Source organism: Pelophylax lessonae (assembly GCF_965119305.1).
Source record: "Pelophylax lessonae genome assembly, chromosome: 5".
Classification (NCBI taxonomy): domain Eukaryota; kingdom Metazoa; phylum Chordata; class Amphibia; order Anura; family Ranidae; genus Pelophylax; species Pelophylax lessonae.
Genome location: NC_138772.1, coordinates 218,581,694 through 218,596,792, shown reverse-complemented (window position 1 = coordinate 218,596,792; position 15,099 = coordinate 218,581,694). Strand labels below are relative to the sequence as shown.

The 15,099-nt window shown below is 42.1% G+C and overlaps 1 protein-coding gene across 1 annotated transcript in view; it reads right to left on the bottom strand.

Annotated features, from left to right (window-relative positions):
* The window catches only part of COBL (cordon-bleu WH2 repeat protein), a 390,271-nt gene that overhangs the window by 371,201 nt on the left and 3,971 nt on the right, over nt 1-15,099 (bottom strand). The window contains exon 2 of the mRNA XM_082258067.1: nt 1,818-2,015. Coding sequence (XP_082114193.1) covers nt 1,818-2,015 — 198 coding nt within the window. The remainder of the gene's footprint in view (nt 1-1,817; nt 2,016-15,099) is intronic.

Sequence of the window (15,099 nt, the reverse complement as noted above, 5' to 3'; positions counted from 1 at the left end):
CGAGGCATGCATGAGATATTTTCTCTCGTTTTAAAAGCAGCTCAGAGAGGTTGCTGGAACACCTTTGGCTTTTTAAACACCACACATTTTAGCAAAGCAATGAGTATATGAGTATGATGCTGCATTGTACTATGCAAGTCTTATAATGAAATTCCATTTAGAAGAGCTGAAGTGGAAATCCATGCAAGTGGCTATATATACAGTTAAAGTACATATATAGTCACTTAATCAGGGGAGGGCTGGCAGTCTTAGGCCTGGGGGGCAAGTTCAATCAAGTGGCCCATTGAACCATCGAATCAGCTCAAAATCCGTGCCCATCTGGTTTTATAACGGATATTGATGTTATGAAGCAAGACAAACATGATGCAATGTGGTAATATAATTGAATGTTCATAGCAACAAAGGAGGTTTAACAAAAAATACATGACACCAGACCAGGCGGGGCCTAGGAAGCTCCTGTCGGGTGCAGGCCAGGTGTAGGAGCGTACTCTGCACATTCATACCGCTCTGCTGCAGCTCTGCAAATATAACATTGTGTAGTGGCAACTGGCAGCTGTATACAGTGTCTGGCCCCTACATTAATCCAGCCCTGAGTGCTGCCTTTTTACCTAGCATCAGAGCGGCCCGGGGGGGGGGGGCGATTGTCACCCTGCCCCCCCTCCCAGTCCTCCCCTGCACTTAATGTATATGATTTGTCAAAGGATTTGTACTTTTGTGCCAGTGATGTTTTCAAAGTACTGCCAGAGAACCAAGGCAGATGATCGACCTTCACTGCAGCAGCAGCAGCAACCCAATTTGGTTGGGAACACACTCCCAACTCTGCTGACTGGACCATGGAGGAGCAAAGGAAAATGATAAGGTCTTCCCTTTGCTCACACTGCCCTATACTGTCTGCATACTCACTGATAACACATGTATGCAAAAGATCCTGGCCGACTGTTAGGGTTCAATCACCCCAGCAGAGTTGAGCTGTGTTGGGTAGAGTTGCCCAATGCAGTCTTGATGCAAGAACAATTGGTTGAACTAGATGCACTTGTGTCTTTTTTCAACCAGTCTAACTATGTAACAAGGCAATCTGCCTCATGACCTCTGGTTTCAGCTCACATCAATATGCTGTGTTGATGTGTGCTGAACAGAAATATTACGTGTATCTTTGTGTAGGAGGATAGAGCAGAGTGGCCAAGAGATGAACTCTTCTTCATGCTGTTTCTCGTTTTACTGTCCATTCAAAGGGCAGGAGATCTGTTAGGGAACGTGAAACTGCAGCACACAAAGATCAGATCCCCTGTAAAAATACCAAACCTGGATGGTCAGAAATACAATCCCTTCAGCAGGTAAAACTTTTCTCATATATGTACGTATTTCATCTGCATATTTAATTGTTTGCCTGTGGTGTAGCTGTAGAAATCTTTTTTGAAATAGGATAAAAAGCACCAGAGGTAATAGACATTGAGTTAGCCCTAGGCAAGCAGAGCAGAATAGGTCTTCATTTCAAAATAGAAGTAATTAAAAGAATTTACTTTTAGGCCTCATGCACACTGAGCATTTATTCATGGCAAGCAGTCTGAGTGCCAGGTATTCGTCCCTGGAAACATATTACCTAGATTTGCTTAGAGGGGTGGGAAGCAAAAGGGTAAGGAAACTTTATGGAAAAGTTTCCTTACTCTTTAAATTGCTTTGGTTTGGATGCTAAACAGTAATTTAAGAAAATAAAAAAACGAATACACAGATTATGCAACTATAGAAAAAGTGTCACTTAAAATCTTACCAATCATAATTAGAAGCACTAATTAGTCTACCAAAGTATGATAACATACCTTCCATCTACATTGACTGTTTTTTCCTGGCCATCAGGTAAACACACTGTGATATCCACCTTCCGATGCAGGACATTTTCTTTTGATTCTTCTGTGCTTTGGCTTCCTGTGCCATCTGACTCAGTAGATGACGCATGCTCCATGCAAGGTTTTCGCATAGACTGAGGTGGAGGAGGAGCAGGGGCCTTTATTTTCTTTCTAAAAGAATAGGAATAGATTTATTATTAAAATTAATAATATTGATAGTATATGACCTGTCATGCATCTTGAAACTATCATTGTATAGTAAGCTAACTTTACACATTGCAGTCTGGTTGTAAAGTCTACTTTAGTTTGGGCAACTATTTAGTGCAAAGCTTACAATCTGACTGTAAAATGCTTGCACAGTCTCCTTTAGCTTTATCAAAACTAGAGAATATAAGGCCCTTCCTAAACTATCAATTTTGTTTCCAATTAAACTGGCCCTCACACTTCATATTTGTTCATAGATCTAAAGGACATTGGACATTCAAATAGCACATTTGTAGAGAGTTTAAGGGCTTGTCCTACTGGATACAAACTGAAATACCTGTTTAGGTGGGTTCTCAGAATCCATAGCTTTGGTAAATCTATAGGGGGTTGTACAGAGCCATCGGACCGAATGGGCACTCCCCACTTGCCCGGGGGGCCCACCTGCCCAGCGACCCAACCCCAGCCAGGCATTAGTTTTGACTCCCATGTGCATTCCGCGGCCAAAACTTAGCAGGTGGCAAGCACCTGTCGGCCCTGCTGCTGTCGGGCCACTTAGGCCGTGGAGGGGAGCCCACAACTGCAGGAATGCCAGTAGCCTCCACGGGAACAGGTATACACAGGACAATTGAGTCCGACTCCCGTCCGTGTGTGTGTTTCCCAGACCCAACCGCCAACTGTCATTAGCCTTGCACTGCTGTACCAATAAGTATCGCCTTATCGATAATTTGCATTTTTATTCTCATGGGTGATTGTGTAGACAGGGCCCCAGTGCACTGCATTGCCTGGGGGCCTTCAATGCTCTTAAGATGGCACTAGGGTTGTACAATCAGATTGTAACACGTATCACACATGAGAAATTTCGCCTAGAGGGGTGTTATCCAGATATGTGTATTCTACAATGTGTCCAGAATTATTCTTTTTTTTTTTCCTTGCACAATAGAAGTTGTATGAATGCTCCTAGGAAGTGGATGGGGGGCTAGGAAGAAAACAAACTAACTCCTGAAATGTACTAATGAAAATGTAAGTAGTAAACTTGGTGATCTAGGGGCCCATACCAAACGGAGATGATGTCCATTATCCGCTTCCAAAGATCTTACCCCCCTTCATGACCAGGCTATTTTTTGCTATTCAGCACTGCGCTATTTTAATTGGCGAATGCGCTGTCATGCAATGCTATACCTAAATTTTATTTATATCATTTTTTTACACAAATAGAGTTTTCTTTTGGTGGTATTTGATCACCACTTGGGGTTTTTATTGTTTGTACTATAAATGAAAAATGACTAAAATTAAAAAAAAAAAAAAAAAAAATGTTTACTTTCTGCTATAAAACATATCCAAAAAAATAAAATAAAAAAAATCTAATGCCTTCCTTCATAATTTTGGCCAAAACTTATTCTGCTACATGTGTTTGATGGAAACAGTCCCAATAAGTGTATGTTTATTGGTTTGCATGAAAGTTATAGCACCTACAAACTACGGTATATGTACTGGAATTTTTTTTTTTTTTTTTTTTATATTACTATAGGTGGCGATCAATGATTTATAATGGGATTGCAATAGTGCTGTGGGCAATCTGACACTAACTGATGCTGGGGGGGGAAACTGACTAACTGCCACTGACATCACCAGTGACACTAATACAGTGATAAGTGCTAATAATATGGCTTTGCATTAAGGTAATAAATGTTCAGGCATCAGTGTCCCCGACGCCCCCTTTTTTACTTACCTGAGCCCTTCATTCATTCCAGCGCTGTGCACGTCTGCAGCTCTTCTCTCCCCTCGCCTCCGGGTCTCATTGGCTTTTCTGGGGCACCGGGAGCCATTGGCGCCCTCTGCTGTCAATCAAAGTCAGTGACAAGGGAGAGGGGACGGGGCCTGTGCTGTCTGTGTTAATGGACTCAGGAACGAGCAAGCACAGGCCGCTTTCCATGGGGGCACTGGACATAGAGGAGGAGGCCCTAAAAGAGAAGGTTCCAGGCTGCTCTGTGCAATTCAATTGCACAGAGCAGGTAAGTATAAGGATGTTTGTATTTAAACAAAAATATATATATATATATATATACTGTATATGTATATATATATATATATATATATATATATATATATATATATATATATATATATATATATATTTACAACCACTTTAAGTGTTGACAAAAAAAACTGGAAGCTGATTGGTTTCCATGCAGAGCTGCATGAGATTTTGTTATGGTAAATCAACTTTACTGAAGGTAACCAACCACTGCTTCTAGATTTTTTTTTTTTTTATAACGTGCTCAGTTCACAATGTCCAGGCTATTGATACATTTTAAAAGTGAAAATGAAAATTTTCATATAATTTTACTGCATTTTACATTTAACCTGTATTCCCACGCCAGTATACAACGCATAATAGGTCAATGTTTGATGGTCAACAAACACCCTTATGTCAGTGATTTTCCATAGAGTCGATGATTAATTTGCAGTGTTTGTAAATAATTATATTTTAGATAAAAGTTCTCATGTAATTACAAGTTAATAACAAGCGTAAAAACAGTACACCTATCATAAACTTTTGTTCCTCTTTTCCAAAAGTTGTTAAAGGTTATCTTAAAAAGTTTTCAATAAACCTTTTCCTTAATTGTACTAATAATCAGATAAAATATTTAGGGGTCTATTTATAAATGTTTAAACATAAATAGAAAAAACAGAGCGCAACGGCTCCTATTGCAACACAGTTTATTGTTTAGAATTTTCATTAAAAATCTATACAATAATATAATGCATACATGTAAATTCATTAATATAATTCCTATGTTGTGGTGAAAAACACATAAAAACATCTGAACTCACAGTAGGATCGCAATAGACTTGAAGGCAACCGACTCAATGTGTTGACCTATATGACACGGAGTTGGGTGATTACAACCACTACAGTATCATTGAATAACATTATGTTATATGTTATAATTACGATATGAGTAAATCTTATATGATTTCTATTGTTTCTGATACACCCTGCACATCCAGCTCATATGGTATACTACCCAACTTAAACCATGTGCATGTGCATATGCATTGGAAATAGTTGAATATTGTCACACAATATATGTCTCTAAACATTGGGACACTGGTTGACAACATGTGCACATGCGAGAGGTGCACAAGAGCACACATAATGAGGCGCAGCCTTTCCACGCGTGCGCCCCCCCCCCATACAAGCCCACATGCACTCCCAACCCCCACAGTGAACTTGACCACTCTGGTGTAGCGTGCCAAATATCACCCTACGCTAAGTAAAAAGAAAAAAGAGAAAGAAAGAAAAGGAAAACAAGGAAACTGGTACACAAAGAAATGTTAATTATGATACTAATTTCTAAGTCTTCATTGACCCCCCCAGGGCTCATGGAATTGAGAGTAAAGATCAAGAAAGTTTCTCTGTGACATAATCTAGAGTATCTTTCACTCTCTGGCAACTGCATAGAGATAGCTTCAATTTCAAATGATTCTAAGCCACTAGAGCTTTCTTTATGATACTCACTAAAGTGGTACAGTACACTATGTTTTCGGACTGCCTGTCTCTATGAGCCTCCTATGTTCATTGAACCTCTTACACATAGTACAGATAGTGCGACCCACATAACAAAGAACACACTGACAGCTCAATCCGTAGACAACATATTGGGTGCCACATATGATAAACTGTTTGAATTTGTAGATTTTTATCCTTAAACTTTTTTTGACCATGTCTTATAAACGCACAAGCTTTACAACTGGATTTTTTGCATTTATTTATGACCTGAAAATTAAACATAGAGGGAATACCACCATGTTTTGGCTGTTTATCTTTAATACTACTTGGTGCTATCCAACTTTTGATGTTCCTGGCCCTCCTAAATATAGTATTGGGCCTTGATGGTAAGATGTTATGGAGAGCTGTATCTTGTAATAAAATGGGCCAGTGTTTTTGGAAGATGTTTTTAATTTGCCAATGTTGGTCATTATAGTTCATAATGAATTTTATAGAAAAATCCCTAGGGCTCTTTTTAGATTTTTTGGGGGATCATGCCACCATTGTACCTATCAAGGTATTTATTTGAGGCGTCTTGGATAAGTTCTTCCTTATATCCTTTCTCCATACATTTTTTTGTGTAAAACTGTACATTGCTTCTTATAATTTGAAACATTAGTAGCGTTCCTACTCAGCCGATGGAATTGACTATAGGGGATATTTTGTAATGTAATGTCATTATGTAATGTAAATAGGAGTTTCCAGCAGTTTCCCTTAAGTGAGTTTTGGAAATGATGTTGCCCTCATTATCCTAGGATAACAGTAAAACCAAGAATACTAAATGCTACAAATATGAACCGAACATTGTATGGGTTGTGGTTGCAAAAGTCTACGGACTCAGAGATCACATCTGCAGGACCATTCCTGATGATAATAGTATCATCAATGAATCTTCCTAATATACCAGATGTTTGCCGTAGGGATTGTTCCACCAGATGTGTTTCTCCTCCCAAAAACCCATAAACAAGTTTGCATAACAAGGTGCAAAATGAGCTACCATCGCTGTACCTGATTTTTGTAAAAAATTAGCTGCTTGGAATTGAAAATAATTATGTGTCTATGCAAACTCCGTGCAATTACTAATAAACTGGGCTTGAAGAGGGTTTAAATAATCAGTATTCAAATGAAAATAGTTCAATGCTTCAATACCTGCTGTACATAGAGTACACACATTTAAAGACAACCACATGTACTCAGAAGACCATTTGTAAGGTTCCAATAGCTCCAGTACATGGGTAGAGTCTCTCACATATGCAGGAGATGCAGATATGCAGAGATGTTACAATCGGCTGCAACAAGTGCAACACTGTTTATTGTTTAGAATTAAAACATAACAAAGTAACACTAAACACTCACATTGTGTTCAGAGAACAAGCGCATCTATGTGATACTGTAGTGGCTCTCTCATGTGTAGGGCCCCAGGCTGGATCCAGGGTAAGCTGACAGCCAAAGTTCTCAGTGTAAGCCGCCCGCACACAATGAGGATACTCCAATCATCGGGGGACTCGATCCAGATACACATCCAAGCAATCCTCGAGCAGTGCCAGCTGGTATCTGATGCTAAGGTTGCTATGACAAGGCGTTTCAGAGGGTGTGGCCTCCTTCTTCAGGTCTGGCCAATATTCTCCATGTCAGATGATAGGCTTCTCATATCATTATATCATATTATTTGGAATTTAAGCTATCTCTATGCAGTTGCCAGAGGGTGAAAGATACTCTAAATTATGTCACAGAGACATTTTCTTGATCTTTGCTCTCAATTCCATGAGCCCTGGGGGTGCTCAATGAAGACTTAGAAATTAGTATCATCATTTACAATTCTTTGTGTACCAGTTTCTTTGTTATCCTTTTCTTTCTTTCTCTTTTTTCTTTTTACTTTCCAGATGGGTGATATTTGGCTCCCTACACCATAGTGGGCAAGTACACTGTGGTGGTTGCTGGTGCATTGAGGCTTGTATGGGGGCGCACACTCAAGGGGAGGCTGCGTCTCCTTATGTGTGCTCTTGTGCACGTCTCACATGTGCACATGTTGCCAACCAGTGTCCCCATGCTTGGAGACATATATTGTGTGACTATATTGAACTATTTCCAATGCACATGGTTTAGGTTGGGTAGTAAACCATATGAGCTGGATGTGCAGGGTGTGTAAGAAACTATAGAAATCATATAAGATTTACTCATATCATAATTATAACATATAACATATTGTTATTCAATGATACTGTAGTGGTTGTACTGACCCAACTCGGTGTCATATAAGTAAACACATTGGGTCGATAGCCTTACAGTCTATTGCGATCCTACTGTGAGTTCAGATGTTTTTATGTGTTTTTCACCACAACATAGGAATTATATTAATGAATTGACATATATCCACTATATTATTGTATCAATTTTTTATGAAAGAAGCATGCTGTTGGAAAGGTATTGTTTTCCTTCATACATAATATGCACCTCCCTCTATTAGAGGTATTTTAATAGATGCTTCTTATTAGATGCTTGTAAAAAGTGATTTTTTTTTTTTACATTTTTTTTTTTTAATTTAAATGTTTTAAATGTATGTTATCTTACAAGACAGTCAGTGTAGAGGATAGGTTTGATAGCAAGGTAACCGTTTGTAGCACATAACATAAAAGGGGTTAATGATACTTGAATGCATGCCACAATTGCACACTGAGTTGTCTTGCTAAGTAATTAGTAGCCATATGTTCCTTGGAGAAGCCTATCATCTGACATGGAATGAGTTAATAACCATATGAATGACACTACTTAAAGGCCCCCTTGAGAATATTGGGCAGACCTAAAGAAGGAGGCCACACCCTCTGAAACACATTGTCATAGCAACTTTAGTGTCAGATACCAGCTGGCACTACTCGAGGATTATTGGATGTGTATCTGGATCGAGTTTCTAAGTGATTGGAGGATCCTCGTTTTGTGTGGGCAGCTTACACTGAGAACTTTGGCTGTCAGCTTACCCTGGATCCAGCCTGGAGGCCTTCATATGAGAGATCCACTACAGCTTCACATAGACGCATTTGTTCTCTGAACACATGTGAGTGTTTAGTGTTACTTTGATATATTTTAATTTTAAACAATAAACGGTGTTGCACTAGGAGCCGGTGCGCTCTGCCCTTTCTATTTATGTTTTTGCAGTTACCAGTTATCCCGCTGGTGGACAGAGCAGCATGGCACACCATACACCACTCCGAGTTAACCCCTTCCTTAGTGAATGTTTTAAGACTTGGTCAAGCACAATTTTGATAGTTTAGGATCAACTCACTTTGTCGGGATTTTACTTTGCTCATACAGACTCATTGGACTCTAGCACTATGTTGGAATTTTTTGTTTTATTTATAAATGGATTCACACATGATTCATGCAGCTCTCAGCTAAGATTCTTATATTTTTCTAATTGGATTAAGTTTACAATATGTGTAAATTCTGGGTGAAAGTTGTATGCAACCATGTGTGAAAACATATATAAATAGACCCTAAGGGGGAGATTTACAAAAGCTGGAGCACTCAAAACCTGAAGCAGCTGTGTATGGTAGCCAATCAGCTTCTAACTTGTTCTAGCTTGTTCAATTAAGCTTTGACAATAAAACCTGAAAGCTGATTGGTTTATATGTAGAACTGTATCAGATCGTGTACTCTCCAGTTTTAGTAAATCTCCCCCAAAGTGTTTATTTTTAGGGTTAAGTGTCAGGGTCACATTTAATGGATTGAGCTCCCTATACTGAGTAAAGATGTCCTGTGAAAGTTCTGATCCAGTCTAGTTGGAGCTTACACAGGGCTTAGCATGCTCTCCTCAACACCCTTGTGACAGTCCTGGTGCTTGGTGATTGGCCTTGTTCTGTCACATGGTGGACACATGCTCTTTCATATTTAAGCAAGCCAAAGATTATATCTATGGATCAACCTTAGTAATACCAGTCTGCCCATAGATGGATTGAATCTCTGCCAGCCCCTGCTGAACAGGCCAAGATTTGATCCATCTATAGCCAGCTTTAGAAGTCCCAGGAATTTTACTCACTGGTAGCATTTGATCAGGAGTGGCATTCCCTACATGGACAAAGCTAAGCCTTGTGTTAGCATTCCTCTTTAGACATGTGCAGAATGGAAAAATGTGTTTAGTTTTGGATATATTCCTTATGTTACTAATTTCATTTTGTTTCAGAATTAGTTTAGTGTCATTTCAGAGTTCTTTAAATTTAGTTTCATTTTTATTCAATTTCGTTTTGGTTATTATTTTCTGTCGAATTCCAAATTTTCAGAACAATTGGAATTCAGATAGGTCGAAAAATGATCAACCAATTCCAATTCTGTGTGAAGAATAGCTAATTGTTGAGCAGTGGGCTGGGAAGCTGGCTGCTGCATTCTTAACAACTGATGACTCATCAACTGTCAGCGGGCTTCCCCACTGACATCTGAAATGTAATGAAAACAATGCCGGCAATAGAAAATTCAGAAAAAAAAACAGCGTGAAAACACACCAAAATAAATAAAAAAGCCATGCGACCCCTCAAAATCCATGCTGGGTCGATGGCACCCCCTGCCTCAATGCACCCACCCCCCCATGTTGAGGGCATGTGGCCTGGTATGGTTTAGGAGGGAGGGCACTCGCTTGCCTCCCCTTTCTTGGTCTGCCAAGCTGCGTGCTCGGATAAGGGTCAATTTTGGGGGGGACTCCACACCATTTATTTTTTACATTTTGGCGTGGTTTGGGGTTCCCACTTATAGTGAAACAAAAAGTATAAAAAAACCACTTTAAATTTAATGCCTAAGGGGGTTTCCTTAGTCTGCCTGTAAAGTGGCACATCTGTGGAATGTATAGAACAAGCTGCAGCAAAAATTACATTTCTAAAGAAAAAATAAACGAGTCAAATCACATTTAAATTGACTCGCGTTTGCAACTGCCGGCTCAGCTATTTAAAAAAAGGAAAGAAAAAAAAGCCCCCCCCCCCAAATCTATACCCAACCCTTATCTGAGCATGCAGCCTAGCAGGCCAGAAAATAAGGGGGGGGGGGGGAGTGAGCGCCCCCCCCGAACCATAACAGTTGATGGGGACAAGGGCTCCTTTCCAACAATCCTGGGTGGTGGTTGTGGGGGTCTGTGGGCAGGGGGCTTATCAGAATCTGGAAGCCCCCTTTAACAAAGGGGCTCCCAAATACCAGCCCCCCTATGTAAATGAGCATGGGGTACATAGTACCCCTATCCATTCACCAAATAAAAAATAAAAAACAATGTCCCCACGAAGTAGAGCCATCTTACGCTGCCCACCGTGCTGCCAAACCCGTAAAAAGAAAAAAAAAAGCAGCAGTCCGCTTCCCACGCACTGCCTGCTCCTCCATTTGTCTGTCTCCCCCCCCCCTGCCCCAAAGCATCCCCCCCCCCCATGTTGAGGGCACGCATTTCATTTGGGAATCAAGGTCCCAGAGTCTGGAGGAGGCACAGAATCCAAGTTTCATGAGGTCAAGTGTGAAGTTTCCACAGTCAGTGATGATTTGGGGTGCCATCTCATCTATCCAGCAGGACTTGGCACCTGCCCACACTGCCAAAATTACCAATACTTGGTTTAATGATCATGGCATCGCTGTGCTTGATTGGCCAACAAACTCATCTGACCTAAACCCTATAGAGAATCTGTTGTGTATTGTCAAGAGGAAGATAAGAATCACACCAGACCCAACAATGCAGATGAGCTGAAGGCCTCTATCAAAGCAACCTCGGCTTCCATAACACCTCAGCAGTGCCACAGGCTGATCGCCTCCATGCCACGCATTGATGTAGTAATTCATGCAAAAGGAGTCCTGACCAGGTTTTGAGTGCATACTGTAGTGTACATGGACATACTCTTCAGTAAGCCAACATTTCTGTAATAAAAATCCTTTTTTTTTTTTTTTATTGGTCTTATGTAATATTCTGATTTCCCCCTCACTGAGCAGGCCATTTTTTGCGATTTGGCACTGCGTAATTTTAACGGACAATTGTGCGGTCGTGCAAAGCTGTACCCAAATAAAGTGAATGTCCTTTTTTCCCCACAAATAGTGCTTTCTATTTTTCACTTTCTGCTATATAACATTCCCAATAAAAAAAATGTAAAAATCAACTTTTTTCATCATTTTAGGCCAATTTGTTTTCTGCCACATATTTTTGGTAAAAAAAAAATCCCAATAGGTGTATATTGATTGGTTTGCGAAAAAGCTATCACGTCTACAAACTAGGGGAAATATTTATGTCATTTTATATATTATATCAGAAACCTAACTGACATTTTTGACACTTTTGGAAGGACCAGTGACATTACTACAGTAATCAGTGCTAAAAATATGCACTGTTACTGTACCAATGACACTGGCAGGGAAGGGATTAACACTAGGGGAGATCAAAGGGTTAAATGTGTCCCTAGGGAATGCTTTCAAACTGTGTGGGGGATGGACTTATGGAATGAAGACAGGGATCTGTGTTCCTAAATAAGAGGAACACAGCAGCCCCATGTTCATTGCTGACAGAACAGTGGTCTGTCATGTTTACAACTGCAAACCGCCGTTCTGTCTCCACAGAAATTAATTGCGGGTTCCCGGTGGCAAACGTGGCCACCGGCCCAGCAGATCAGCTTCCCCACTGGGGAATGGGCGCACGTGCGAAGCGACATACGTTGTTTTGCGGGAAACTGCTGCCGTATATCTGCAGTGGCTGGTCGGCAAGTGGTTAAAGGGTAACTGCAGTTTTTCAACAATGAGCCACAATTTGTGCTGTGCCCACCATGTAATGTGCTGTGCCCACCCTGTTATGGGCTATGCTGTACAGCGCCCACTGTGTAATGTGCTGTGCCCACCATGTCATGCAGTGTGGTGTGACCTCTGTGCAATGTGCTGTGCCCACCATGTTATGCGGAGCGGTGTGATCACCATGTGATATACTGTGCCCACCATGTGCAGTGCAGTGCCCACCATGTGATGTACTGTGCCCACCATGTCATGTACTATTCCCATCATGTAATATACTATGCCCACCAAGTGCAGTGCCCACCATGCCATGTACTGTGCCCACCATGTAATGTGGTGTGGTGTGTCAGCTGTGTAATTTGCTGTAATGTCATCTGCTGTGCTGTATGGTGCCAATCATGTAACGTGGAGTGGTGTGCCTTCTGTGTAATGTACTGTGCCCACCATGTAATGTTGAGTGGTGTACCCTCTGTATAATGTGCTGTGCCCACCATGTCATGTGCTGTGCTATACAGTTCCCACCATGTAATGCGGAGTCGTGTGCCCTCTGTGTAATGTACTGTGCCCACCATGTAATGTTGACCTGTGTGCCCTCTGTGTAATGTGCTGTGCCCACCATGTAATGCAGAGTGGTGTGCCCACCATGCCATGTGTTGTGCTGTACAGTGACCACCATCTAATGTGTCTTGTCCACCTTGTAATTCTGAGTGGTGTGCCCTCTGTATCTTGTGCTGTGCCAACAATGTAATGTGCTGTGCCATGCCCACCATATCATGTGCTGTGCCCAACATGTAATGTATGGTGCCCAGCATGGCATGTGTTGTGCCATGCCCACCCTGTCATGAGCTGTGCTGTATAGTACACACTGTGTATTGTGCTGTGCCCACCATGTAATGCAGAGTGGTGTGCCCTCTGTTTAATGTGCTGTGCCCATCATGTAATGCAGATTGGTGTGACCACCATTTGATACATTGTGCCCACCATGTGCAGTGTAGTGCCCACCATGTGATGTACTGTGCCCACCATGTGCAGTGCAGTGCCCACCATGTGATGTACTGTGCCCACCATGTCATGTACTATTCCCATCATGTAATATACTATGCCCACCAAGTGCAGTGCCCACCATGCCATGTACTGTGCCCACCATGTAATGTGGTGTGGTGTGTCAGCTGTGTAATTTGCTGTAATGTCATCTGCTGTGCTGTATGGTGCCAATCATGTAACGTGGAGTGGTGTGCCTTCTGTGTAATGTACTGTGCCCACCATGTAATGTTGAGTGGTGTACCCTCTGTATAATGTGCTGTGCCCACCATGTCATGTGCTGTGCTATACAGTTCCCACCATGTAATGCGGAGTCGTGTGCCCTCTGTGTAATGTACTGTGCCCACCATGTAATGTTGACCTGTGTGCCCTCTGTGTAATGTGCTGTGCCCACCATGTAATGCAGAGTGGTGTGCCCACCATGCCATGTGTTGTGCTGTACAGTGACCACCATCTAATGTGTCTTGTCCACCTTGTAATTCTGAGTTGTGTGCCCTCTGTATCTTGTGCTGTGCCAACAATGTAATGTGCTGTGCCATGCCCACCATATCATGTGCTGTGCCCAACATGTAATGTATGGTGCCCAGCATGGCATGTGTTGTGCCATGCCCACCCTGTCATGAGCTGTGCTGTATAGTACACACTGTGTATTGTGCTGTGCCCACCATGTAATGCAGAGTGGTGTGCCCTCTGTTTAATGTGCTGTGCCCATCATGTAATGCAGATTGGTGTGACCACCATTTGATACATTGTGCCCACCATGTGCAGTGTAGTGCCCACCATGTGATGTACTGTGCCCACCATGTCATGTACCAAGCCCACCATGTAATATACTGTGCCCACCATGTGTAGTGCCCACCACGCCATGTACTGTGCCCACCACGTCATGTACTGTGCCCACCATATCATGTAGTGTGGTGTGTCCACCATGTAATATGCTGTAATGTACAGTACCCACCGTGTAATGTGCTGTAATGTACTATGCGCACCGTGTCATGTGCTGTGCTGTACAGTGCCAACCATGTAATGCAGAGTGGTGTGCCCTCTGTGTAGTGTACTGTGCCCACCATGTAATGTTGAGTGGTGTGCCCTCTGTATAATGTGCTGTGCTGTACAGTGCCCACCATGTAATGTGGAGTGGTGTGCCCTCTGTGTAATGTGCTGTGCCCACCATGTAATGTGATGTGCTATGCCCACCATGCCATGTGCTGTGCCCACAATGTAATGTACTGTGCCCACCATGAAAGGTGCTGTACAGTGTCCATTGTGCAATGTGCTGTGCCCACCATGTAATGCAAAGTGGTGTGCCCACTGTGTAATGTGCTGTGCCCACCATGTAATGCGGAGTGGTGTGCCCTCTGTGTAATTTGCTGTGCCCACCATGTAATGTGAAGTGGTGTGCCCTCTGTGTAATGTGATGTGCCCACCATGTAATGTTGAGTGGTGTGCCCTCTGTGTAATGTGCTGTTCCCACCATGTAATGAGGAGTGGTGTGCCCTCTCTGTAATGTGCTCTGCCTACCATGTAATATGGAGTGGTGTGCCCACCATTTCATGTGCTGTACAGTGACCACCATGTAATGTGCTGTGCCCACCATGTAATTTAGAGTGGTGTGCCCTCTGTATAATATGCTGTGTCCACAATGTAATGTGCTGTGCCATGCCCACCATGTAATGTGGTGTGCCCACCATGTCATGTGCTGTGCCATGCCCACCATGTCATGTGCTG